Source organism: Sciurus vulgaris (genome assembly GCF_902686455.1).
Source record: "Sciurus vulgaris genome assembly, chromosome: 17".
NCBI lineage: Eukaryota > Metazoa > Chordata > Mammalia > Rodentia > Sciuridae > Sciurus > Sciurus vulgaris.
Window position 1 is genome coordinate 62,139,434 of NC_136478.1, and position 23,896 is coordinate 62,163,329.

At 54.0% G+C, this 23,896-nt stretch overlaps 2 protein-coding genes and 1 long non-coding RNA gene across 8 annotated transcripts; 1 reads left to right on the top strand and 2 right to left on the bottom strand.

Moving 5' to 3' along the window:
* The first annotated feature begins 1,464 nt into the window (after positions 1-1,464).
* Positions 1,465-4,930, top strand: LOC306648217. Its single transcript, XR_013760331.1, has 3 exons — positions 1,465-1,605; positions 1,714-1,983; positions 2,089-4,930. It is a non-coding gene; the product is annotated as an uncharacterized lncRNA (long non-coding RNA).
* Positions 4,931-5,199: 269 nt separating this feature from the next.
* KLK5 (kallikrein related peptidase 5) lies at positions 5,200-12,545 on the bottom strand. 3 transcript variants are annotated; one of them, XM_079117047.1, is made up of 7 exons: positions 12,399-12,545; positions 11,877-11,976; positions 11,507-11,590; positions 9,026-9,284; positions 8,078-8,334; positions 7,862-7,995; positions 5,200-5,442 (listed from the first exon to the last, which is right to left on the bottom strand). In XM_079117047.1, the coding sequence occupies exons 3-7, from the start codon at positions 11,577-11,579 to the stop codon at positions 5,287-5,289; spliced, it is 879 nt and encodes a 292-aa protein (XP_078973173.1). In that variant the 5' UTR covers positions 11,580-11,590; positions 11,877-11,976; positions 12,399-12,545; the 3' UTR covers positions 5,200-5,286. The 3 variants fall into 3 exon arrangements, with proteins under 3 accessions (XP_078973173.1, XP_078973172.1, XP_078973171.1); XM_079117046.1 differs by having other exon boundaries at positions 11,877-12,020; positions 12,399-12,529; XM_079117045.1 differs by lacking the exon at positions 12,399-12,545 and having other exon boundaries at positions 11,877-12,074.
* Positions 12,546-15,502: 2,957 nt separating this feature from the next.
* Positions 15,503-23,214, bottom strand: KLK6 (kallikrein related peptidase 6). Of its 4 annotated transcripts, none has more exons than XM_079120015.1 (7): positions 23,073-23,214; positions 21,736-21,927; positions 21,346-21,396; positions 20,811-20,967; positions 17,953-18,200; positions 16,703-16,839; positions 15,503-16,154 (listed from the first exon to the last, which is right to left on the bottom strand). In XM_079120015.1, exons 3-7 carry the CDS (start codon positions 21,392-21,394, stop codon positions 16,002-16,004), a joined length of 744 nt encoding a protein of 247 aa, XP_078976141.1. In that variant the 5' UTR covers positions 21,395-21,396; positions 21,736-21,927; positions 23,073-23,214; the 3' UTR covers positions 15,503-16,001. The 4 variants fall into 4 exon arrangements, with proteins under 4 accessions (XP_078976141.1, XP_078976143.1, XP_078976144.1 ...); XM_079120017.1 differs by having other exon boundaries at positions 21,736-21,859; positions 23,073-23,204; XM_079120018.1 differs by having other exon boundaries at positions 21,736-21,770; positions 23,073-23,178.
* Between the last annotated feature and the right edge of the window lie 682 nt (positions 23,215-23,896).

Genomic DNA, 23,896 nt, shown 5'->3' on the forward strand with positions numbered 1-23,896 from the left:
CATGTACAATGGAGTAGTTAAAAAATAACTGGTCTGGCCCTGTGACTGTTACTTGATGTCCTTGCTGTGGTTTCAGTAGTTAGGGACTCTTTTGGGGTGGGCCTACCAGGAAGGTCATGCCTGGGTGGGCAGGTGCTGATTTTCAAAATGGAGTGACTTTGGCTTAAAGACCTAACATCATGGAGAGTGTGAGCCATTCTGGCTTTTGTCCTCAGGGTGCAAGGTGGCTGGTCCATCTCATCTCCAGGCACCCACCTTCCAGGTCAGAAGAGAGGGAAAAGTCCAAACTCCCCTTTCTCAGCAAAACAAAAAATTCCCAGGAAACCTGGGCCAGTAGGTTTCGGTTTGCATTTCATTGCTTAGACCAGGATGGCACGAGACCACACGGATGTATCTAGGTCACGTGCCAACTTGAGCACCAACTGCGCTGCCTACGGTTCAGTGGGGAGAACCTGGTTAAATAGGTCTCAGGTGTACCAGCTTGCTCCGTGCTGTCAGACATGGTCACCAAACACCCACCTCTCCCTCCTGGCCCCCACACCTTTCTTTGATCTTCTGCTCACCCAGAGCCCAGATTTCAGGCACAGTGCACCCAGGCTTTCCCATCTGCAAGAAGCAGAGTGGGGTGTGATTCCTGCATCTTCTTCAGAAGGCGGAGAATCAGCGCCTTCTGAGTTCTTTTCACAGTGGTTACGGTAGATGCTTCCCCAGCACATCACCTTTATAACTGTTAAAGAAACCAGAAACTACTCAAATGCCTGTTCATATGGAACACAGATAAATTGGAGGTTATTTACATAGTGGTGTACTGGGCAGCGAAGAAATTCAACATTTACAACCATCAACAAAAATCCAGATGAGCTACATAAACATAAATGTTGAGCAAAAGAAGCCAAACATGAAATAATACTCTGCATGATCTTATTTATGTTTATTATATTTTTATAAATCCATGTAAGTAAATTTATATTTATACATATTTTATAAATGGGAAAATCTAATTTATGATGACAGAAGTCATGAAAGCACTACATTCGGGAGAGGGCAGTGACTACAGGGGACTCTTCCAGGCCCTCTGGGAAGCTGGGCCTGTGTTGCTCCACCTGGGTGCTGGTCACAGGGTGAGCTCCATTTTGTCAAAACTCATTGGAGTTTATAATACTTAGGTGCACATTTGTGTATCCTTCAATAAAAAGTTAATTTAAAATATTGCTGAAAGGGCAAATAGCGCAGACACCACTGCTTGTTTACCCAGTGTCCCTCCTTTGATAAAATAGTCTTGATTTCATTCACCGAACCGCTTTTCATATTTTAGAGGAGGTTCTGGTGTCAATCTCGGAAGGCAAGTCCTGATTGGTCCAAATCAAACAGGATAATTCCATACCCCAAAGCTGTGATTGGTTTAGCAAAAAGCACGTGACCCAATCCTGGCCAATGAGAATGAAGGAAGTTCTGCGAGGGTGGTTTCTGGAAAAGAGCAGCCTCTCAGAGAGAGAGAGACCCTAATCACCGTCACTGATGTTGAGTTTGATGACCCTCAACCGGAGCAGACAGATGACCAGTCCTGCCTGGAGCTGCCCTTGCCTGGACTTCTTGGGTTGCAAGGTAAAACTTTACTGTTCAAGACAGGGTGACTCTTTTGCTTGTCACCAGAGAGGGCCCTTTGGCTAGATTGTGCTCTTCTTCATTTTGTTGTTTTACTCTTTCAAATAGGCGTCACCCTGTCACCTGGAATCCCATCGGTGCTCTGGGCCTACCACTGGCCTCACTCCTGCTTGGAGAGCCACTGAAGCCAGGCCAAGTTCACGTCCGCCGCAGCACACCCAATGGTAATTGCCAGGTGGTGACCCCAGAGACGGAAAGATGGCTCACCGGACAGGCCAGCGTCCTCAACACTGGGAGCACCACTATTGTTGTCGTGAGAACTTGCAAATGGCTGGGCACAAGGAGAGCATGTGGGTGACTGTTGACAGTAATCACTAGGTTGTTTGACTAATGTTTTCTCTGTCCACCCAGCTGCCATTTCCTTTTCCTTCCCTTTCTTTTCCTTCCTCCTTCCCTCCCTTCCTTGGAGACCATTTTTCCCAGGCTGGCCTCAAACTCTCAAGCTCAAGCCTCCTGCCTCCTCCCAAGCAGCTGGGACTACAGGCTCTCCAACAACCATTTTTCTCCATTTTTCTCGTTTTCAAAGACTACACCCCATCACAGAAAAATGCCACCAACTCATTTTCCCAGCTTCTCTCTGACCTAGAACTTGGTCATTGAGACCCTCCCCAGACAGTAGTCATTGAGACCCAAGGATAAGTTGGGGGTGGGGGAGATGATTTGGGGAGAGATTTTCTTTCTTGATGGAGAGAACTCTGTCCAGAGAACCTCTCCTTCCTGCCTTTTGTCATTGAGCTGTGATGCCTGGAGCTGAGGCAGTCATTTTACCACTATGAGATTACAAGCCTTGAAGGAGAAAACTGACCTGATTCTCTCTGCTAGAATACAAGCTTAAGGAAGGTAGGGGGTCTATAATACTTGTCCTTATTAGTTAGTCCATCTTTGGTTGGGTGATTTGTTGCTGAGAGCATTCTAAAATGTACCTCATTTTCTAGAGTATTCAATTTCCAAGGTATCCCTGGAACAGCTTTCTGTGTCCAATCCCAAGTACGCTGTGGGGGTCTCAGAACTCCACAGGCACATGGAATTTGTTACATTCTAATCCTCTCAGTTTATGGAGGGAGAAACTGAGTTCCAGAAAGAGTACAAGGCTTTTCAGGAAGTGCTGAAGACTCAAATACCTGCCTCTTGATGCGTTGCCCATTTCCTTGACTACCATGCCCACGTTTTTAGGGGCCCTGTCCTGCCCTTGTCCTGCTATTGATGAAGGGTAATTAGGGGTTCCCTGTTGTCATGTGGCCCCACCTTTCTGGGCCATAGCTGATTGGACCAAGTCAGCATCTGACCCCAAGACAGCCAATCATGTACTCTCTGTCTAGGGCTATGAACTAAGAAAAGCCAAGAGCTGGAGCCATTTATAGGGGGAGGTGGGAGCTGCCTTGCCAGGCCTTGTACAGCCAACATGGTGAGAAACAGACTGTCCCCTGGGGAAGTGAGAGGAGCAAGACCACCCCAGAAAGCCCACTGGAGGAGAGCAGGCGCAGATCCTGCTGGCGGCAGCCCTGCCCCACCCTTTCCAGTTTAAACTCACGAATATTCTTTTGGTAACCCACCTCCCTTTCCTACCCTGGCCAGTCAGCTTTACCACCAAAGAGCTAGAATGATCTCCTTGGAGCTTAAGCCAGATTATGTCACCATCAGGCTCAACAAGGGCCACCAGTTCCCTACCTCTTAGGGAAAAGAAGCAAACAGCCAGGTCCCCGGGGTCTTTCAGTTCCTGGAAAAGTCTGGCCTGCTTCCAGTCCTGGTCTTTCATTTGTCCTCTCTGTTGGAATGTCACTGCCCTGGACATTCATGGGCCTGTCACTTTTCATCCTCGGGTTCCAGCTCAAATGCCAGATCCTCAGAGACCCCTCGAATGAGCTTCCCGTGGCTGCTGTATCAAGTCACCACAAACAGAGGCGCTTAAAACAACACAGATTTACTCTTTTACAGTTGCGGTCAGAAGTCAGTGGGTCTCAGTGGGCAGAAATCAAGGCATGGGCAGGGCTGGCTCCTTGTGGAGGCCCCAGGGAGGACCCGTTCCCATGCCCATCGGCTCCGAGATTGCACCCACATTCCTGGGCACAGGCCCCTCCATCTTCAGAACTAGCAGTGTAGCATTTTCCAGTCTCGCTCATTCTGCTCTTCCCACCTCCCTCTCGTCAGGGAGGTCCTCCCAGGTAACCCAGCACCCTCTCCCCAGCTCAAGACCCCCAACGCAACCACATCCACAGTGTCCTTTTGCTGTACAGACAGATGCTCCTCCACTTACCATGGTTTGTGGCCCAATAAACCCTTTGCACATTGAAAATGGCATACGTAAAAAATGCGTCCACCGTATCTAGCCTGTCAAACACTGGCTCAGCCACATCAAAGAGTTCTCCTCAGATTCCGTGGCTGAGGGGAGCTGTGACTGGCTGCCACTCAGCATCACGAGAAAGTACCTGTATTAGTTGGCTTTCTGTTGCTCGGACAAAATATCAGAGAAACAGCTTAAAAAGAGGAAAAATTTATTGTGGCTCATGTTTTGGGGGTTTCCGTCCATGATCTGTTGGCCCCGTGCCATCACAGTGGGGGAAACTGCTCACCTTGAAGCTACCAGGAAGCAAGGAGAGGGACAGGAGGGCACAGCCCCAGTGTCCCCTTCAAGGGCACACCCCAACTGCCTTTCACCAGGCCCCACCTCCTAAAGGTTCCGGCCCCACAACAGCGCGGTCTGCAGGACCAAGCCTTCAGCATGGGGGCCTTGGGGAGCATTTAAGGTTCACACCCTGAGGAGAATCACTGCTAGCCTGGGGAGGGACAAACATTCAAAATTTGAGCTATGATTTCTACTAAATGCGTATTGCTTTTAAACCATTGTAAAATACAAAAAAATACATAAGTAGGATTCTTGTAAGTTGTGGAATAAGGTTATCATTCACAGGTTCTAGAAATTAGGAGGAGGACATATTTGGGGGACCAAACGTGCCTCTCTCGCCCTCCTCCACTGTCTGGTGTCCAGGGACCCCCAGATCCCACATTCCCTCTCCCCCCTCGGGCCATGCTCTCAATCATATTGCTCAGGTAATTATTGCAGTATGTATCTATCCATCCCTTTATTCCTGCTACTGGAAGCTCTGTGAGGTAGGAATTATTTTTTCTGTTGCTGTGTCCAGCCCCCAGCACCAGTTCTGGCAAAAATAAAATAAATAACTACTAGATCATTTGTGAAACTGATGAGCAGCAGCTTGGTGACTCTGTGTCTGGTAGGCAAATGACCTCACAGAGTGAATGCAGCAGCGGGGGGGGGGGGGGGGGGGGGGGAGCAGCTTTTCCCCAGCTGCCCAGATGCACGCAGAGGCCATTTCTCCTCAGATGTTTTATTTCCGGGACTAAATTTGAGTCATGGCTGCAGAAGAGAGTGGACCCCAGGCTTGAGAACGAAGGCTCTGGGGAGACTGAGTCTTGGCCCTGGTCATTCTGGGAATGGTCCCCAGGGAGAACCGACCAGTGTTGGGGGAGGGGGTTGGATCCCAGGGGATTTGGGGGATGGGGGTTGGAGAGGTAACATTGTCAGTGCTATGAGGAAGGACAGGGGTTTGGAAGGGGGCTCGGGGTCCCTGCAGCAGGTAGGCAGTGCCCCCATCCTGGGGCGGCTCAGGAGTTGGACTTGATGGTGTCCTGGATCCACTTGGTAAACCGGCAGAGGTTGGTGTAGACGCCGGGTCTGTTGGGCTGGGCGCAGGGGTAATCTCCCCAGGACACCAGCCCCTGCAGGGCACCGTTGCAGACCACAGGCCCCCCAGAATCACCCTGTGGGGCAGAAAGGGAAGCAGAGATGGGCGAGATGTCGGGAAGGGAGACACCAGAGACCCAGAGCCACACACAGATGGGGAAGCAGGGGCAAGAGACAGGTGGAAGGTGGAGACAGGGACCCAGGTCAAAGAGCTGGCCAGACAGGGAAAGGTCACTAACGTTTCTCCCCAAGTCCGACTTTTAGGACCCCACTTGCCCTCTCTCCCCGATGCCCCGCCCTCTGCGCCAGCATCCTCACTCCCGGTTCCGCCACCGTCCTCCCAGCACGCTGTTTCTGCCATCTCCCCGAGGTCTCCATCCCTCTTCTCCCTCCCCCCACCAGCCTTGGCAGCCTGCTGCCTCCTGTCACATGCTCCTTCCTCTCTCCGTGCTCATCCTCAACACCAATCCATCCTGTGCAAAAAATGCAGCCCCCACCGCTGGACCAAGGCTTCCTGGCCTGGGCACCGGCCACTCACGGGCTGCATAACTCCATGCTGTGGGCTGGCCTGAGCAGGACACTCAGCAGCAGCCCTGGCTCTGCCCACCAGAGGCCCATGACGGGCTTCCTTCTCGCAGTTGTGACAACCAGGAATGTCTCCAGGTGTTGCCACATGCTCCCTGGGGACAGTCACCCCTGCTGGAGCACCGCGCCCTTGGACTCATTTGTGTTGCCCATCTGAATTAATTCCCCACACTTCCCTGTAATTACCTCTGATGATGATACTCATTGATCTTCCTTGTCATTTCTTATTTATGTTTATGCAAAATCTGAATAACCGGACAGTCCTGGTGTGGGCTAGGAGGACACCTGAGGCCTGGCTTCCTCCACACTAGCAGGGAGGGAACACGTTGGGCTAAGCCAGCCTGGACACCTGCACCTCCAAAGTTCCACTCACCAGCGCTTCGGTTGCTCATGGATTTTCATTTAAATCCCTGCATAGATCTTTTGGAGAGGCCGTTAGTGAACCGCTCAGGTCCCTGGCTTCTTGTCCATAAAATAAGCCTGATGATAATGGCTAAGTGAGGGAATTCATGGATTCGAGCAAGCAGCTTAAGACGGCGATTAGTCAGCTGCTGTGGCTATTATACTATTAGCATGAGTCTTGTAGTTTGTTATTATTTCTTGCTCATAGCATTTTGTGGCCACCCTCAGACCACACGCCCTGAGGTCTGGGAAAACAAAATAGGAGCCTGGCTACCGAAGGGCTCCGTGTTTGGAAGTGCTGAATCCCAACTAGCAGTGTTCTCTTCCTCTGATAAAAATCCCCCAACCCGAATGCAGATGTGCAAGAGCAGGGGTCAGTGGGAACAGCTCGGTCTGGGAGACAAGGGACAGTGGTGTGACCCCCAGGCCTGCGGAACGTGGGGCCTCGTGCATCCATGGGAGGGGCTGGAGGGCCGCTGGGTCCACAGCTCACTGACCACCAAAGCACCAATGACAGGAACATCCCCCCACGGCTGCAGTGCCTTTGGAGGCCCGGATACACGGAGGATCCTGCTCAACAGTGTGATTCCGATTTCTGTCTTCCTTAACAGACAACGCTTCTGAGAGCACGGGGAGCTTTGGGTTAGCCACGGAGAGTATTTGTTGAAGGTTGCTCCTGCCCACCTCTCCTGCCTCTGTTCCTACTGTCCCCACACTCCTTCCCCGGGAACACCGGTGTCTTACCTTCTTTGACTCAGCCAAACCCCTTCCTGCCTGTGGGCTTTTGCACATGCCTTTTTTGTCCCCTTAACCTTTATCAATCTGGCTTCCTGGCGTCATTCAGTTTCTGCTCACATTTGTTGGAAAACTGTCGTCTTATAGAGTTTTTGGAACATGACACTTACCTGCCACATGCCTGAAAATTGCCCAGACGAACAGAACTATGATGACTATTATGTGAAGGACAGCCCCTCTCCTTGGTGTGGCACCTTTGTGCAGTGCCCAACCTGCCCAGCCTCTGCAGCCTTGGTCTCTCCTTCTAGACTTGTGCTAATACAGCAGCCTCTAACCACACGTGGCTATGGATCACCTAAAACGTGCCTGCTGAATTGAGATGTGCTGTGTAAAATACACCTTGGCCTTCAGAGACGTAACAAGAAAGGGAAAAGAAAGGAGGTCAACGATCTTGCTCATCATTGCCTTCTGTTAATTACATTTTGAAGTGATGTTATTATTTAGCATATATTTAATTAAATAAAATATGATACTGATGTTAATCTCGCCTGTTTCTTTTTTTACTTTTAAAAGTGTGGCTACTAGAAAATCTAAAACTGAGTGGCTCCTGTGATAGTTCTACTGAGCTGCATGGCTCCAGAGTGGGCGCCTGGCGAGAACAGGGCTTTAACTGTCTTGGTCACCCCTGGACTCCCATCACTTAGCAAGGTTCCAGGTGGCGTGACTGGCACTCTGTGTATCTGCCGAATATGTGGAGAGGCCTCCAGTCCTCACCTGGCAGGAGTCTCTGCCCACCTCGTCACCGGCGCAGAACATGGTTTGGTCTATCTGTCCTGGGTAGGCTTTCTTGCATCTTTCGTCACTGAGCACAGTGATGTTCAGGCACTGGAGGACCTTGGGGAAGTCATCTGTCAAACGGGAACGCAGTGAGAGGTGGAGAAAGGCACTGAGGGGTGAGACCGGCAGGTGTCAGGAGGAAGCTGCACTCACGTTGGAAGTTGCTGGTGGTTCCCCAGCCAGACACCAGGCACCGGGTGCCGGCAGAAGGGCAGGTGGAGGAGATGTTGATGGGTCTGACTGCGTTACTGCTGCGGACCTTTCTGTTTAGTTTGATGAGCATGAGGTCGTTAGAGTGGCCAGGGTGGGAGTAGCCAGGGTGGGGAATGGATTTGACTCCCTGGAACATCTGCTGCCCAGATTCATAGACAGGGGACATGGAATGGTGGCCGAGACGGACTCTGAAAACTCTGAGGAAGATGGTGCATGTCATTACCAGCCCTGATCCATATCCTCAATCCAATGCCAGGCCGAACCCTAGCTCCACCCCATGTTCAACCCCAGCACCAGGGGTCTCCAACCCCACGCCCACCTCCCGCCACAACTCCAAGCCTGTTCCTGTCCCATCCCGCCCTAAGCCCTTCCCCAAGAAGCCATCGCCCCCCACCCTGTACTCTAGTCCCAACTGCGCCCTCAAGTCTACCCCATTCCCAATCCAAAGCCCTCTCAGTGCCATCTTTACTCCCACCGCATCCCAACACCTACCTGACCCCCCAGTTCTAGAGACAACCTTAATTCCATCTCCAACCCCAAACCCACCTGCAGCCCCAGCCCAGCCCCTCACCCGCCCTGGTTCATCCGCATTTGCATTCCCAACTCCGAATCCAGCCTCTCCAACCCTGTCCCAACTCTAACCCCATCCATCTTCAACCCACTTCTGTCTCCGACCCCAGCCCTGCCCTTCATCTTCATTCTCAACCTCACCCCCCTTTCAAAGCTCATCCTAGTCCCCTCTCCATTCCCCCATTCCCCCAGCTCTATCTTCAATCCCATCCCCACTCTGCCCGCCCCACTCCCTCACCCCATCCCTTCCCCTCACCTCCCTGCCCTTCCTCCCAGTCCTCGGCTCCCATCCGGCCCCTCCGGTCCAGCCCCACTCACGGCTTCCGGCAGTGGGCAGCGGTGAGCAGCCACTGCGGGTTCACCAGCACCGCCCCGCAGTACAGCTTGTTGGGGCCCAGCAGCAGCGCGCCCTGCCATGGCTGGGCGTCCTTCTTGCAGTCAGACCCATTCACTATGCGGCTGCTGCTGTCATCCGACCGCGAGTCCTCTCCGTCCTCGGCTGCAAGGATCCGGTTGCTCCCAGAGGGCTCGGCGGTGGAGGGGTCGTCACAGGAAACGTTATTTGCAAGAACAGGCTCTGTGGGCAGAAGATGGGGGGAAGCAGGCTCAGGGTGTGGCTTGGGCTTGGGCTGGAGCTTAGATGCAGAAGATGGGGCTTAGACTCAAGAGGTAGGACTGGCCAGGGGATGTCTAACCTCAGAGCTTACATTGAAGGGTCGGGGCCTTAGGGGTGGGGTCAGGGTCAGAGAAATGGATCTAAGAGGCTTAGACAGGGATAAAACCCAGGCTCTGGTCCTGGACTTGCCTGACTCTGGACCTCGAGGATTCAGGGATTGGCTAGAGCTCAGTGGGTGAGGTCAGAGGAGGGTAAAATCGGGTTCAGGAGCTCTGGACAATCTCGAGGGCGAAGTCTGGGTTGTAGGGACCAAGATCTGGGTTTTGGGAGGGCACCTGGTCTCAAAAAAGGGGTCAAGCCTCAATTTCTGGGGTCACATCTGGAGGCAGCAGAGCCTGAGATAAGGCAGGGACCAACTTTGGCAGAGACAAGGCCAGGGTAATATGGGAAGATGGATCCTACTAACAGCCCTGACTTTGGAAGGGGATGTGGGGGCTGGGCTCTATTTTTGCTTTGTTTTGTTGGTACTGGGGATTGAACCTAGGAGTGTTTAACCACTGAGCCACAACCCCAGTCCTTTAATTTTTTATTTTGAGACAGAGTCTCACTAAGTTACTAGGGCCTTGCTAAGTTGCTGAAGCTGGCTTTGAACTTGCTATCCTCCTGCCTCAGCCTCCTGAGTTGTTGGGAATACCGTTGTGTGCCACCAGCCCAGCTGGGATTGGGCTTTAGGAGCCACCTACAACACAGAAGGTGGAGCCTGGCTGAAAGGGGTGGGCTATGGAGGTGGAGCCTGGCAGGTGGTCACAGTCTAAGGGGGCTCTGACTTGGTGGCCTGGTCTACAGGAAGTCACACTGAAAAAAAGGGATGGAGTCAGAAGTAGCGGGCGAAGCTAGAGTTGGGCTGCAGGAGCCCTTTGGAAAGGGCGCAGCTGGGGTGGCCGGTGGAGGGGTAGAGAGGGATGGCTTTAAGGCAGGGTCTCTCTAAGTCGCTTAAGGTCTCGTTAAGTTGCTGAGGCTGACTTTGAACATGCGATCTTCCTGCCTCAACCCCCCGAACCCCGCTGAGCCTCGGGTGTTGCAGGCCTGTGCCACCACGCAAGGAGAAGAGGGCTGCTTTCTGAGTTCTCAGACATAAACGCGACTTCCGAATCCTCCTGCCAATTCTCTGCAACCACTCACAGGTCCACTGGCAACACGGGCACCTGCTGCGTCACGGATTCCCGGGAGAAGGGAGCCCCCTGTTGCCTTCCTTCACAAGCATGCTCCAAGAAACGCACCCGGCTCTCTTACAGTCCAGCACATGATACCATGGTCTCCTCAGCATGGCTGTCGGGTGGCACACTGTCCCCAGGCACACATGCAGGGGCAGACTAGCGGGCTGTCAACCTGTCAGTGGCATGCACAGCTGCCATGTGTGCATGGACCAGAGACTGCCATACACTTTACAAACAGGCAGGCTGACGTGGTGACAAGGTTGTGCTCAGTGGACGGTCGCATGTCCAAATCACTTGCCACTCGCCTTCCACAGCCACCTCTGCACAGTGGCAGCGGCTTCTGCACCCCCCTACACACACAAAGATCTGCACCATCACACACAGCGGTATGCGCACAGCCCCACACAAACACACAGTCACACACAGTCACCCCTACGGGCTGTAGCCAGCAGGAGGTCACTAATACAGGCACCCAGACACAAGCACACAAATGGCTACCTGCAAGCATATGGTCACACATTTACAAAGTGACTGCCACTATTATGGCATGTAATCCCACAACACAGGGACAAGTTCACAAGGACAGGAACCCTAGGAACCTGGCGTCATACAAAGCCAAGAAGCCACACACGCTGAACATACAGTAGCATTCAGCACCATGTAGATCACCCACACAGTTGAAGAGCCACGCTCAGCCTTAAGCATTCGCGTGCACACAAGCCATCACCCAGCCTCAAAGGTCAAGTCTGCTGGCCACACGTAGTCACCTGATATGTAGTAAGTCACCATGCCCAGGCACCTGGATGTGTGCCCCACGCAATGACCAATCACAAATACAGATGCAGACTTAAGTTGGACAGTCCTAGAGCCACAGCCAGTCCCAAGCAGTGCCCAGGGGACAGACTCCCCAGGGCCACGTAGACAGCCACCCAGAGTCCCATGCACACACATATGAGTCCTGTTTACCTGTGATACCTAGAATCAGGGCTGAGATCAGGGTACCCAGCATCCACATCCAGGGGGGTCCTGCTGTAGCCATGGCCTCTGCACCTGGTAGGGTCAGAGGATGGGGAAGCCCAGTGACTCCGGGAGCCCTTAACCCACGTTTCCTCCTTCCCTACACCATTTTCCGGGCAGAGAAGGACCAGGAGGATATTGCCCCACCATCAGAGCCAAGAGGAGACCCAGAGACCTAGAGTTCAGGGCAGAGGATGTCCAGCACCATCCAGTCCCCGCGAGGAGGGAGGACAGAGAGCGAGAGGGTGTATTCAAGATCAGAGCCACACACGAGGTCGCCTCTCCGTCCCTGTCTGCTGAGCCCCCTCTCAGACCTCACCTGCCGCGCTTCCCCGCGTCCCCAGCAGTGGGTGGAGGACCCGCTCCCAGCTCAGCCGCAGACTCCTCGGGCCGCGCTGCCTCCCTGCCGCCGCCGCCTCCTGGGTTCGGGCACCGTGCTCGGGTTATAACCGCCCACTGGTCCCTGGGGCGCATTCCCCGGTAGTGAGGCGCCCGCCGATCGCCCCTGCAGTCGCTCCTCCTGCCTCCCCTCACCTCCGCCTCCGGAGCCCCCCCACCCATCCCGAGGCCACGCCCTCCCGCCCTGGCCCCGGGATGGGGGGGGGGGTCTCGGAGGTCTGGCGGGCCCCTCCCTGCCGCCCAGTCTCCCCGACCGGGCTTCTCAGGGCTCCGGGTCGCCCTGCTTGGCTCCAGGATTTCCTTCTTTCTTCTCTGAGCCTTTCAGGCTCTCAGCCTCACCCCCCCATCCCAGCCCGTCCTTTCTCCGGACTCTTTTCTCTCCCATCTGGGAGGTTTTTCCTCCTGATATTTGGTCTCGGCCAAGTCAGTCTCTCTCTCCCACCTCTCCCCGCGTCTTCGGATCCTCTGTTCCCCTTTCTCGTGTCTCAGTGTCTCAAGTGCCTCCGCGTCTCCGTCCCTGCCTTTCCGTGTCCCTGTGTCTTGCTGTTCTGTTTGTGATTCTGCCTTTTGCATTGGCCCCAGTGCTCTGCTGGGCGAACCTCCCTTAGGCTTCTCAAGCCTTTGAGTTCCTCCCTTTCCTCCCGTTTCGTTAGATTCCAGCTCTTTGGCAGCATAACTGAGATGCAGTAAACCGTGCATATCTGAAGTGTGCAGGTGGATGAGATTTCACATCCACTCGCACCAAACCGCGACTGTAGTCAAAATGAGAAACCCACCACGCCCCTCGGGGCCTTTCCGTGATTCTGTTAATTTCTTTCTCTGTACCTGTGTCTCCCTTTCTATCTTTCCCTCTCCATTTTATTCCTCTTTTCTCTATGACTGATTCTTCTCAGTCTGTGTCACTTTTCTCTCTGTGTCACTGATGGAGTATTGGTCTCTTTGTATCTTTATGTGTCTGTCTCCCTCATCCTGGGTTTTGGGAAGGGGAGACCCAGGCCACTGTGCAGAGGAACCCCTCAGCCCCTCCTTCTTCCCCTCACTCTGGTGCCCAGGTCTGGGGTAGAAAAAGGCAGGGACTCAGCCTGGGGCACACCACAGGTGCTGGGATGGAGACTGGCATAGCCAGGTGTGGGTGACAGAGTTGGGCAGGGCTGCCTGTTGATTGGAAAAGAGGCCAAGAGCCAGGATAGGGGGCGGGTGGCCCTTCAGGAAATGGGGCACTGGGTGGGGAGCCTGAACCGTGGTTAATCCCTGCCCAGTCCTGGCATGTGGGGCCACCTCTCCTGACCTCTTTCTATCTGCCCCCAACTCCATGGATAGATCCCTGTCCCCACTAGGAGGTAAGAGTCAAACGGTCATCTGCCATGTGCCAGACACAGATCTGTCCTGAGCAAAGTGACAGATGAGATATGCTGTCCTCCCTGAGCTCTCACCCCTGAGGGCAGGAACCTGGCTGCTGCAATCCAGCACCTGTCACATGAGAGGTTTTAGAGCCCCAAGGCTGGAGGCAGCACACAGGAAATAATCTGAAAATACAAAAACCTATTCTGAGGTTTATTTTGTTGTGGGCATTGATATTTCACACATTCAAGCGACAAAACTAGTAACCCACTTCTCTCTTGGTGTTTCCCCCGACTTCCATGGTCTTTAAGTTCGTCTTGCAATCCTTTTAATTCTAAGTATAGCTTAACAGCCACTTTTATGGAGTCTTTACAATAATGTTTGGTCCCATTTATAAACTAATTAAAAGTCAGTAAACATCTTAAACCATGTTTCTAAAACCTACACATTCAATGTCTTCTAAAAATCCTCAATTTTTAGACCCAATATCAAGCATTTCAGTAAGTTTGTGCATCAAGTCTAAAACATTTATAAATACGATCAACAGTGCCTCCCTCCAAATATCCCAATATTGGATATAAGGTGGCAACTTAAAAATCACAGATCAACAAATTACATGTTTTAAACTGAAGTAGCAAGGCTGTCCCTATAGAAAGAAAAACTCTCTTAGAAAAGTATCTTAAATACCAAATGTGCAGAGGTTCTGCTTCAAAACGATTTCATGCTAAGCGGTGGGCTAAAGCCTTTTCTGCTTGATTCTAAAACATGTCAGCATTAAAAGAAAACTTCAGTGTAGGAGAGCAGTTAGGAGCCCAGCCTTTGGCACCAGCCCTTTGGCGTCTAAATGCTGGCCTGGCCACCTACCAGCTGTGAGACTTGAGCTGCACCTTGGACCCTCTCTGTGCCTCAGTTTCCCCATCTGTAAATGGGAAGGATAACGGAATCTTAGAATAGTGCCTGGCACATGCTGCTGATTGTGGTTGTGGAGACCTCCAGCATTCTCATCATCCGTTAAGGAAGAAGCTTCGCTCTCTGTTAACTGGGGTTTACTTTGGTCTGGGTAGTTATTGAGCGGGTTTTTCCTGGTGACCCTGGTGAGCTTTCACGGCCATATTTACTATTCATAACTCCTGGCAGGGGTCAAGGGTGGGCCAAGGTGCCCAGGGCTTCATGTTCCATCTGCTCACTGGAGTCAGTCACTTCCATCTCTGCCCCTTGATGAAATGTCATGGTTCTTTGGTTCATGCATGCGTGTGTATGCACACTTGCATGTGTGGCGCTGGGGATGGAAGCCAGGGCCTCATGCGTGCTAGGCAAGTGCTCTACCACTGAGCCCACCCCCAGACCTTTTTATTTCATCTTGAGATCCTGCTAAGTTGCCCAGGCTGGCCTTGAATTTGTGATCTTCCTGCTTCTGTCACCGGAGTAGCTGGGATTATAGGTGTGTGTGCTCCTATGTAGGCCTGGCTGGTTTTTGGTTCTTAAGGCCAAGATCTTAAAGTCTTTCTAAGACCCAGATCTGCCCTTGTGCTTTTCCATCGAACCCTCAGGATCAAGCCCAAGTACTTCTGCCGACACTCAGTGGCATCCTCTTCCATTGACTTACATTTCCCACCATGTCACCCACTTCTCTGCCTCAAGCACCAGACTCCACCATGCAGGATGGCTCTCAGGTCTCTCACGCTGTGGGCTTGTCTACTGTGTTCCCTTATGAGGTGCCCGTGGACCCTGCCTTCTACTTAGGGTGAACTCACCTCCAGTCACGATTCTCCAGCCCTCCCAGCCTCAGCCCCGGCTCAGCCCCATCTTCTCTCCCTGCACCATCACCCCAAACTCCTCCCCGGCCCCTGGCTCCAGGTGCTTCCCTCAGGTCCAGCCTGCATATGACCCCAGTGCTGCTCTTGCTCACGACACTTTTGTGTCCCCATTACCCTTAGTGAAAGTTCCAGTTTCTCAAGCTGGTGTCTGAGGTCCTTTGGGATCTGGTCATCCTCTCCCATGTTATCCCCCATTACTCCCAACCCCACACAGGGTCTCCCAACCCTCTGCTGCTACAAGGGGAATTCGGGAGAGAGGGAGCCATCCCTGAGGGCTGATGCAAGGTGGGTGAGTCAAGGGGGTTGAAATGAAATTGTACTGTAAAGGAAAAATGAGAAAATCTGGCCTTCCAAGAGGCAGAAGTGGAATAAGAGTGAAAAGCACCTCAGTGATAAAATTCATCCTTTACTGAGCGCATGGTGGGCAAGGCACTTCTATGTATTTCGCGTGCTTGTAGCTTCACATCTTCCCAGTAGCCCCTGTCCTGTAAGGAATACACTGTTATCCTAACTTACTCTGTAACGGAAGGTACTTCCTGAGGTACTGGGATAGCAAGCGGTGGACTGGGATTCCAGCTCTGTATTTGCCAGTGGGACCAACACTCTGTCTGCGGGAAGAACGAGCTCAGGCAGGGAGAGAGGCCTAGAGGGATCTGGGTTCTCTTCGTAGTGGGGTCAGACTGCAGCCTGTCCTCGCTCTCCCATCCCGGCAGAGCAAGGGAGGAGCTGGGGTCAAATCAGGGAGAATTTGTGTTCTTGCATCACTGCCTTTATGAAGCGTCAAGGGTCACAACCGGGCAGGTGGGGAGGCAAGGTCCTGGGGAAAGATATTCTGGAGCCAGCCAGTAAGGTCATAGGTCAAGAGTTGGGGATGTCACATGTCAGGGTCACTTGGCTCGAATGGTTTTTTGGATCCAGTTGGTATATCTGCAGACGTCAGTGTAGACTCCTGGCTTCTCCTTCGATCCACAGGGGACGTTACCCCATGACACAAGACCTCGGAGGCGGTTTCCACATACCAGTGGACCCCCAGAATCACCCTGTGGGAGGGAGGGAGAAAGTCAGGAGTCAGGTACAGGAATCTGGGGGCAGGGAGAGCAAGAGAGAGAGAGAGAGAGAGAGAGAGAGAGAGAGAGAGAGAGCATGAGAGGTGCAAGACACACACAGAGGGGAGTTACTGAGAGATGGAATGAATGACCAGCAAGAGAGAACATGGGGACCCAAGCTGGGGTCCCCCTGCTCCAGAGCACAGTCATTTCCAAGCAGAGCTCCTGACTGGGCCGTGTTTCAGGCAGAGCAGCTCCATACACCATCTGCTTCTTTAGTGTGTCTTCTCTGGTCTTGGTCTCTCCTTCTCCATCCTTGTCTCTGCATTTCCTGTCTCTCTCAACTATCTTTTAATCTCTGCCTGTCCCCAACTGTGACTCTGGAAGTGGCACTGAGTCCCTTTTCCTTTTCGGCCTTGCTCCCTCCGGCCTGTCTCTATCTGTCCCTACAGCTCTGGTTCGGTCCATGTCTCTCTTCTGGTCTCTGGCTGTGTCTGTGCCTCTGTCCTCGGCTGTGGAACTGGAGGGTCTCAGGGCCTCACCTGGCAGGAATCTTTCCCGTGCTTCTCGTCGCCTGCGCACACCATGTTGGGGGTGATCTGTCCAGGGTAGGCACGCTCGCACTCCTCGGGCGGCACCAGGTGGATGTAGGCACACTGGATGGTGTCAGGGAAGTCACCTGCCAGGAGAGAGGCCAGCTCCAGCAGGGCCCTCCCATCCTCCCCATCCTCCCGGCATTGCCCATCGTTTCCCTCTTCCTGCTGATTTCTCAGGCTTAGAACCATATCCATTGTCCCCACCTCCTGACTGTTGCTTTTCCATTATTCTTACCCACCATTGGCCCAACGTCCTCAGTCACCAGCTCTTTTCCATATTCTTTTCCTATTGGCTTTCCCTTTCTCTTCGGTCTTGCCTCCACTTGTCACTCTTCCGTCCATCCCCCTTCAGTGGCTCCTGCTGAACTACTGAAAGTCCTGTTGGACTTTCTTCCCCTCTCATCTCCCTCCCGGCATTCGTCTGTCCTTCATCAGCCCCTTCTTGCCTATTGGTTAATCGGATTAGTCACCACCTGACCATTGGTCCTTGCCACACCATCCTGCCGTCCCCCACTGGCTCTCCTTCTTATTGGCTCTTCGTCTACTGGTCCGCCTCCCTCATTGGTCCTTTCCTAATCAACTCCGCCCTCCTCCATTGCCTCTCATTTCCTATTGGCTCTTCATCAGGGGATCCGCCTTTTTATTGGCCTTTCACCCCCGGGCCCAAGTCAATGGTTTTCCCTGATCTATTGAACCTGTTGATTCCTGCGTCTTCCTCTAAGGACTCCTCTCCACTACTGGGCCTTTCCCATTTGACCCTTTCCTACTTCTGCCTCTACTCTGCATTCGGAATTCACACCTGTTTCTTTGGCTCCTCTCCTCCTCTTCTATCAGTTCCCCCTCATTTACCCATTCTTGTCCATAAGTGCATCTTTTGAACCACTGGCTGCGTTCCTGGTTAGAATATTCCTACCGACCGGCCCTTCTGACTGACCCTTCCTTTTCTGGCCCGTCTTTTCCATGCTATTCATTCACTGGTCTGCTTTCCCCATTGGCTGTTCACCCATTGACCCAGCTCCTAAAAGGATTTCCTCTTGCTGGTCACCTTTCTCCATGACGCACCCAGCAGACCTCACCATTAACCCATCTTCCCATCGCCTTTCACTTTCTGGCCCACCTTCATTTTTGACTATTCACCCTTTGGTCACCTCCCCCATCACCATAGGCCTTTTCCCCTGTCACCTCCCCTCACTAACCATCTGCAGTCTTGCCCCAGCCCAGAATGTGGCAGCTGGTGCGGTTGGCCAAGCAGTTCTTCTCCAGCGGCAGAGGCTGGATCCATTCAGAGAGTTTGACTGGGTATTCCAGACGTAACAGCATGATGTCCTGGTCATGGGTGGCAGCATTGTAGCCAGGGTGGGCCACTGCCCGGACGACAGAGCTCTGTTCCTGAGAATTCTCCCTTTGCCGGAGGTTATGCTTCCCCAGGTAGACCTGAAGCTTTCTGCGAGGGAAGCAGGCTGGGTCTTACCTGGAGCCCTTGGGCTACATCTGAGGCTGGGGAACCATGGATCACCCTCCCCGCCCCTCCCACAGCCTTCCTCAGCTCAGTAAATGGCAATTCCATCCTTCCAGAATACCTTTGGGGGCTAACTGTGACTGTCTTTATGTCCCGGCCCACATCCAAGCTGTCCGGAGGCCTGCTTGGCTCTCTGAGCTGTATCCAGCTGCTCACCTGGTCCACCATTGCTACCATCTTGGTTTGATCTGTCATTGTCTCTTACAGGGACTACATAGTACCCTGCTTACTGCCTTCCTTCCTCTGCAGTCCACCCTCCACAAAGCCACCAGAGGGTTCTAACAAAGGAAGTTAGTCCTGTTCCTCTTGTGCTCAGACCCCTCCTGCGACTCCCAGCTCACATGGAGTGAAGGCCAAAGTTCTTTCCATGGTCCCTGAGGTCTGCACATGTCCCCACCGCCTCTCAGACAGCATCTCCTCCTTCTCTCCCCCTCTTCCTCTTCCAGCCACACTGGCTTCCCCTGAACACAACAGTGGTCCTCCCACCCCAGGGCCCTTGGAAGAGCTGTTCCTTGTGCCGGCAGCCCTGCCCCTCGGGCATCTGCATGGCTCCCTGCCTTACCTCCTTCAATGTCACCATCTCAGTGAAGCCTTCCACGGTTACCCAGTGAAAATGCAAATATCCACCCCAGGGGGCAACTCTGACCTCCCAGCCCTGCTTTCCTTCCCACCCACTGTGATTCATTGCTAAATGTTCTCTACCGTTTCTCCTGCTCCTGTGGCACTGTGGTCCAATGCAACTTTCTGCTATGATGGCATGCTCTCTACTTACACTGTCCGGCACTGTGGCCACTAGCCACACGCAGCTATTGAGAGTTCAAAAATGTGGATTTTTTTTTTTTTTTCCTTTTCATTCATTTTAGTTTAGTTAGCCACCTGGGGCTGATGGCTGTGGTGTTAGATGGTGAAGTTCTAGGAGGTCAGCCCTGAGACTTTTATTCTGTTCAGATATAGGATCCCCAGTGCTTCAACTGCCATCTGATACATGATATGTGTTTAACAGAAACTTTTGAAGCAAATCAAAGAATTCCTCCCCTGCTCAAAAGTCCCCCATGGCTCCCCATTGCCCTCAGAATAAAGTCCAAGCTGCTCAGCTTGGCTTGGAGACCCTGTGTGATCTGCCTGCCCTCCTTCCAACCTTCTCTCTCACCACCTCCTGCCCTCCAGTGAATTAGTAAATCAGGGCTTTGTTCTGGCATTTCCTGGGTCCCAGATGCTCTTCCCCCTCTTCCTTTGGCTAATCTTTCTCCTTTTTCACGCCTCTGCTTGAATCGCATCAAGTCTTTCCTGATTTTTCCCATCAAAAGTGGGAGCCCTATTTTTCCTTTCCTTAGCCCTGGGGTAATTTGTAATTATATGGAACTTTGAAGATGTGTTTCTTTTTCTTTTTCTTTTTTTGCAGTGCTGGGAATCGAACCCAGGGCCTTGCGCTTGCGAGGCAAACACTCTACCAACTGAGCTATCTCCCCAGTCCCCTCCCTGCACCTGGCCTGCGTGACAGGACTCCCAGTTGTTCAGGGCAAGCACCTGGAGATCAGCCCTGCCTCCTCTCGCCTGTCCCTCACTGCCACGTCCTCAGTCTCACAATTCCTCCCAATATCCCTCCATCCTCACTGCCTCCCTGGCCCAAGCCACCACCTCCTGTCCCCAGGCAACAGCAACTGTCCCTCCTGGAGCTCCCTTCACTTCCTCTTACCCTATCCTCTTTCCCCAAATGTAACCCGCAGCCTGCTAAGTCCCACTGCAGTTGGAATTAAGCCCAAGCACCCCAGCATGCCCTCCAGGGCCCGGAATGACCTGATTCCCCTCATTAGAAGTTCATGAAAAGAGCAACACTGCCAGGCTCCCTGCCCTGGCACTACTTGGTACAGTTAGTCCTCTGAGCTGCAGGTTCGCATGCAGATTCAACCAACCTCAGACCGGGGATGAAAACTGTATGTGCACTGAACATGTCCAGACTTTTTTCTTGTCATCGTTTCCTAAACAGCATAGTGGAACCACTATTAACATAGCATTTACATTGCCTTAGGAATTAGCTGGGCGAGGTGGTGCACGCCTGTAATCCCAGCGGCTCGGGAGACTGAGGCAGGAGCATCGGGAGAGTTCAAAGCCAGCCTCAGCAATTTAGCAAGGCCCTAAGCAGCTCAGCAAGACCCTGTCTCTAAATAAAAAATAAAAAGGATTGAGGATGTGGCTCAGGGGTTAAGTGGCCCTGGGTTCAATCCCTGGTACCAAAACAAAACAAGGAATTATAAGCAATCCAAAAAGTGTACAGGAGGATGTGTATAGGCTATAGCAAATACTATGCCATTCAGTATAAGGGACTTTAGTACCTGAGTTTTGCTGTTCTTAGGGGTTCTGGAAACGACCCCCTGCAGATATGGAGAGGAGACACTCCATTAAGTATGGCTGGATGAACTTAGTAATGGGGTGGCTGGAAATGGGGCAGGCGGAGGCACGTGGTTGCCTCCTCCTGAGCCTACGAGACATCTGAGGGTCTGATGGCTTCAGCTCATCTGTAGCGCATGGACTCACGGTTTTTTGCAGTGGGCAGCTGTGAGGACCCACTGCGGGTGAATGAGGACCCCGCCACAGAGCAGGTGGCCCGAGGTGTAGAGGGCAGCTTGGTAGGGGTGGGACGTCTTCTCACAGGGTCCACCGTGGACCAACTTATTCTGCTCCTCTGCCCAGGCTGAGGGAGAGAGGGTCCGAGTCAGAGAGGAGTCTGGAGGACACCAGCCATGCCCACAGAGGTGAGCCCCAGCCAGGCCTTCCCTATCCCCCACCCAGACCCAAGCCTGCTCCAGCCTCCTCCTCACCTTCATCCCTGCCCACTCCTTCCCGCCTCTGTCCCCATCCTCAAAGCCAAACTCCTTCCTAAACTCTGCCTCCAACACCCTCCCAGGCCCTGCCCCGCCTCGGTCCTCCCTCCTCACCTGCTTCCAGCCCCTTCCTCATTTGGAGGCACCCACCCCAGGCCGGTGCTCATCCCACCCCCGTGCCAGGTTCTTCCCATCAACGGCCCAACTCCATCTGCCGACCTCCCCCATCTGGATTCCTGTCCTCCTACCTGCAGCCACGAGGGCGAGCACCACCGTCAGCGTCTTCTTGGAGTCCATTCCTGAGGGGAGAGGCCAGCGGTGCGTGAGTCAGGGCCCCGGCCTCCCCTTCATCCTCTCTTTCCCGGCCTGCTCTGCTCCCCTGACTGTGACCTCTCACCTTCCTCTCTGGCCTCCTAATCTTTCTCCAAACCCACATCTTCCCTCTGAGGGTCCCACGAAGGCAGGTGCCAGAGAGAATGGAGAACCTTGTGCACTTTCTGCCTCTGAACTCTGGCTCTCCTTCCTGGGGGCAGTTCAGCCCAGAGGGTCCCTGGCATTCTTCCTAGCTGTGGGATCTTCCCTCTGCACCTTTGTTCTGTGCCAACGTTGTCACCCACCCCCCACCTATAGGTTCTTACCTGCGGGTGGCCTGGGGCCTCCTAGCCACAGGTTTCTTGGGTGGGAGGAAAGGACAGCCACTTATCGCCCAAGCAGACAAGGAGGTGGGGGAGTCAGCAATGCAGGGAGCCCCTGGCAGAGAAGCTGGAGAGGAGACTCACAGAGCAGAACGGATGCTTCCAACTCAGAGCGAGCAGGCGGAGACCTGTGTGCTGCAGGGCTCTGGGCTGCAGCGACTGTGCAAGGAGCCTGCCTGCTCCCTGGCCTCCTGGGAAGAGGCTGGGTCTGTCCCCAGACGCTCCCTGCCACTTCCTTTTAACCCCTGTCTCCCCACGTCCCGTCCTGGAGCCAAAAGTCTGTCCCCACCCTTTTCCTCCTAATCCAGGCCACCCACATGCATTCCTTCTGCCCCACACCTCAGCTTCTGGTGACCCCCTGACCCAGCTTCCAGGAGGGGAGCCCTGATCCCAGAGTGTACTAGGGGCCTGGAGCCCGGGTTCTGAGGGAGGGAGGACTGGTGTCAACCCTGGGTCTGAGGGAGGAGGCTGGGCCTGGACCCCTGGGTCTGAGGGAGGAGGGCTGGGCCTGGACCCCTGGGTCTGCGGGAGGAGGGCTGGGCCTGGACCCCTGGGTCTGAGGGAGGAGGCTGGGGCTGGAGCCCTGGGTCTGAGGGAGGAGGCTGGGCCTGGACCCCTGGGTCTGAGGGAGGAGGCTGGGCTGGACCCCTGGGTCTGAGGGAGGAGACTGGGCCAGGACCCCTGGGTCTGAGGGAGGAGGGCTGGGCCTGGATCCCTGGGTCTGAGGGAGGAGGCTGGGGCTGGACCCCTGGGTCTGAGGGAGGAGGCTGGGTTGGACCCCTGGGTCTGAGGGAGGAAGCTGGACCTGGACTCCTGGGTCTGAGGGAGGAGGGCTGGGCCTGGACCCCTGGGTCTGAGGGAGGAGGCTGGGCCTGGATCCCTGGGTCTGAGGGAGGAGGCTGGGCTGGACCCCTGGGTCTGAGGGAGGAGGCTGGGCCTGGATCCCTGGGTCTGAGGAGGAGGCTGGGCCTGGACCCCTGGGTCTGAGGGAGGAGGCTGGGTTGGACCCCTGGATCTGAGGGAGGAGGCTGGGCCTGGACCCCCAGACCTGAGAGAAAGGTAAAGTGGAGTTTGTTCTCCTTTGTTTTAGACTTCTGAATTTTTGAGAGGAAGCTAACTGAGGATCCAAATGCTGGCCTCCCAGGTAATCAGTGGAGGCCTGTCCTCAGGAGCCCTCACTCTACTTGTGAGCTTCTGGAATCTGGAACCCTCTCTCTTGGGTGGGGAGCACCTGTGCCCTGCTCCAGCTGCCCGGGTTCAGTGGGGTTGAAGTGACTCACCTGCCCAGAAGTCCCTCTGTGGGTGCTGACGACCTCTGTGTCCCAGGAGAGTGAGCAGCCAGCAGTGAGGAAGGGCGTGTCAGCAGGCTGGGCCTGGCCCTGCCCCGGGCTGGGGAGCGGGCCCTGGCGCTCTGGGGAAAGGGCCTCAGACAATCCGGCTTTGTCCACCCGCAGCCAGTGCCACGCTCCCAGCAGCTCCGGTCCTCGGCCTTCCTGCAGGCAGGCGGTGGGAGCCCTGTCAATGGCTCTATTTGTCCCCATCTGACTGGCAGCCTGGCCAGGCTCCTTGACTGCCCCTCTGACCCTGCCTGGACATTTCAGCACTCTTGATCCTCCTGGTCCCTCTCCTCCACGTCCTGCCACCTCTGGGGTCTCTGGCTCTACCTATCTCCCTGACTATGCTCAGGGTGTCTCCATGTCCATCTCTCTTCTTCTCCACCTCTGGTTTGTGTCTCTCCAAGCTTTGCCTCTTTCTTGTTTTCTTTGCATACCTCTCTCTCTGTGCGTCTCTCTCTGTCTCTCTCTCTCCCACCACTGCCTGCCCCCTGCTCTAACTCTTCCTGTTTCTCCTGGATACCACCAGGTTTCCTGGGGGAAGTGTGGTGGGGGATAGAGTTGGTCTCTGGAGATTGATGGGCCCAGGAGTTGAGGGCTCACTGGTGAGATTAGGGCCCTCAGTGAGGGACGCAGAGGGGGAGAGAAGCCAGCACAGACGACTTGGGAGCCCCAGGGCATGGTGAGAAATGGGGTAGCAGGAGGCTATGCAGGGATCTGGGAGAATCTGGGGAGGTGCCTTTGAACTTGGGTCTGGAAATTGGAGACAG

What these genes read in the sequence shown, in the direction of transcription:
- KLK5 (XM_079117047.1), bottom strand. Translation starts at nt 11,579, where the DNA reads ATGGCTACAGCAGGACCCCCCTGGATGTGGATGCTGGGTACCCTGATC. An exon ending in GCTGCCCACTGCCGGAAGCC is followed by an intron (nt 8,335 to 9,025) that starts GTGAGTGGGGCT and finishes CATCTTCCTCAG; the next exon opens with AGTTTTCAGAGTCCGTCTCG. An exon ending in TGGGCAGAGACTCCTGCCAG is followed by an intron (nt 5,443 to 7,861) that starts GTGAGGACTGGA and finishes TCTGCCCCACAG; the next exon opens with GGTGATTCTGGGGGGCCTGT.
- KLK6 (XM_079120015.1), bottom strand. Translation starts at nt 21,394, where the DNA reads ATGGACTCCAAGAAGACGCTGACGGTGGTGCTCGCCCTCGTGGCTGCA. An exon ending in GCTGCCCACTGCAAAAAACC is followed by an intron (nt 18,201 to 20,810) that starts GTGAGTCCATGC and finishes CTTCCCTCGCAG; the next exon opens with AAAGCTTCAGGTCTACCTGG. An exon ending in ACGGGAAAGATTCCTGCCAG is followed by an intron (nt 16,155 to 16,702) that starts GTGAGGCCCTGA and finishes TCCCTCCCACAG; the next exon opens with GGTGATTCTGGGGGTCCACT.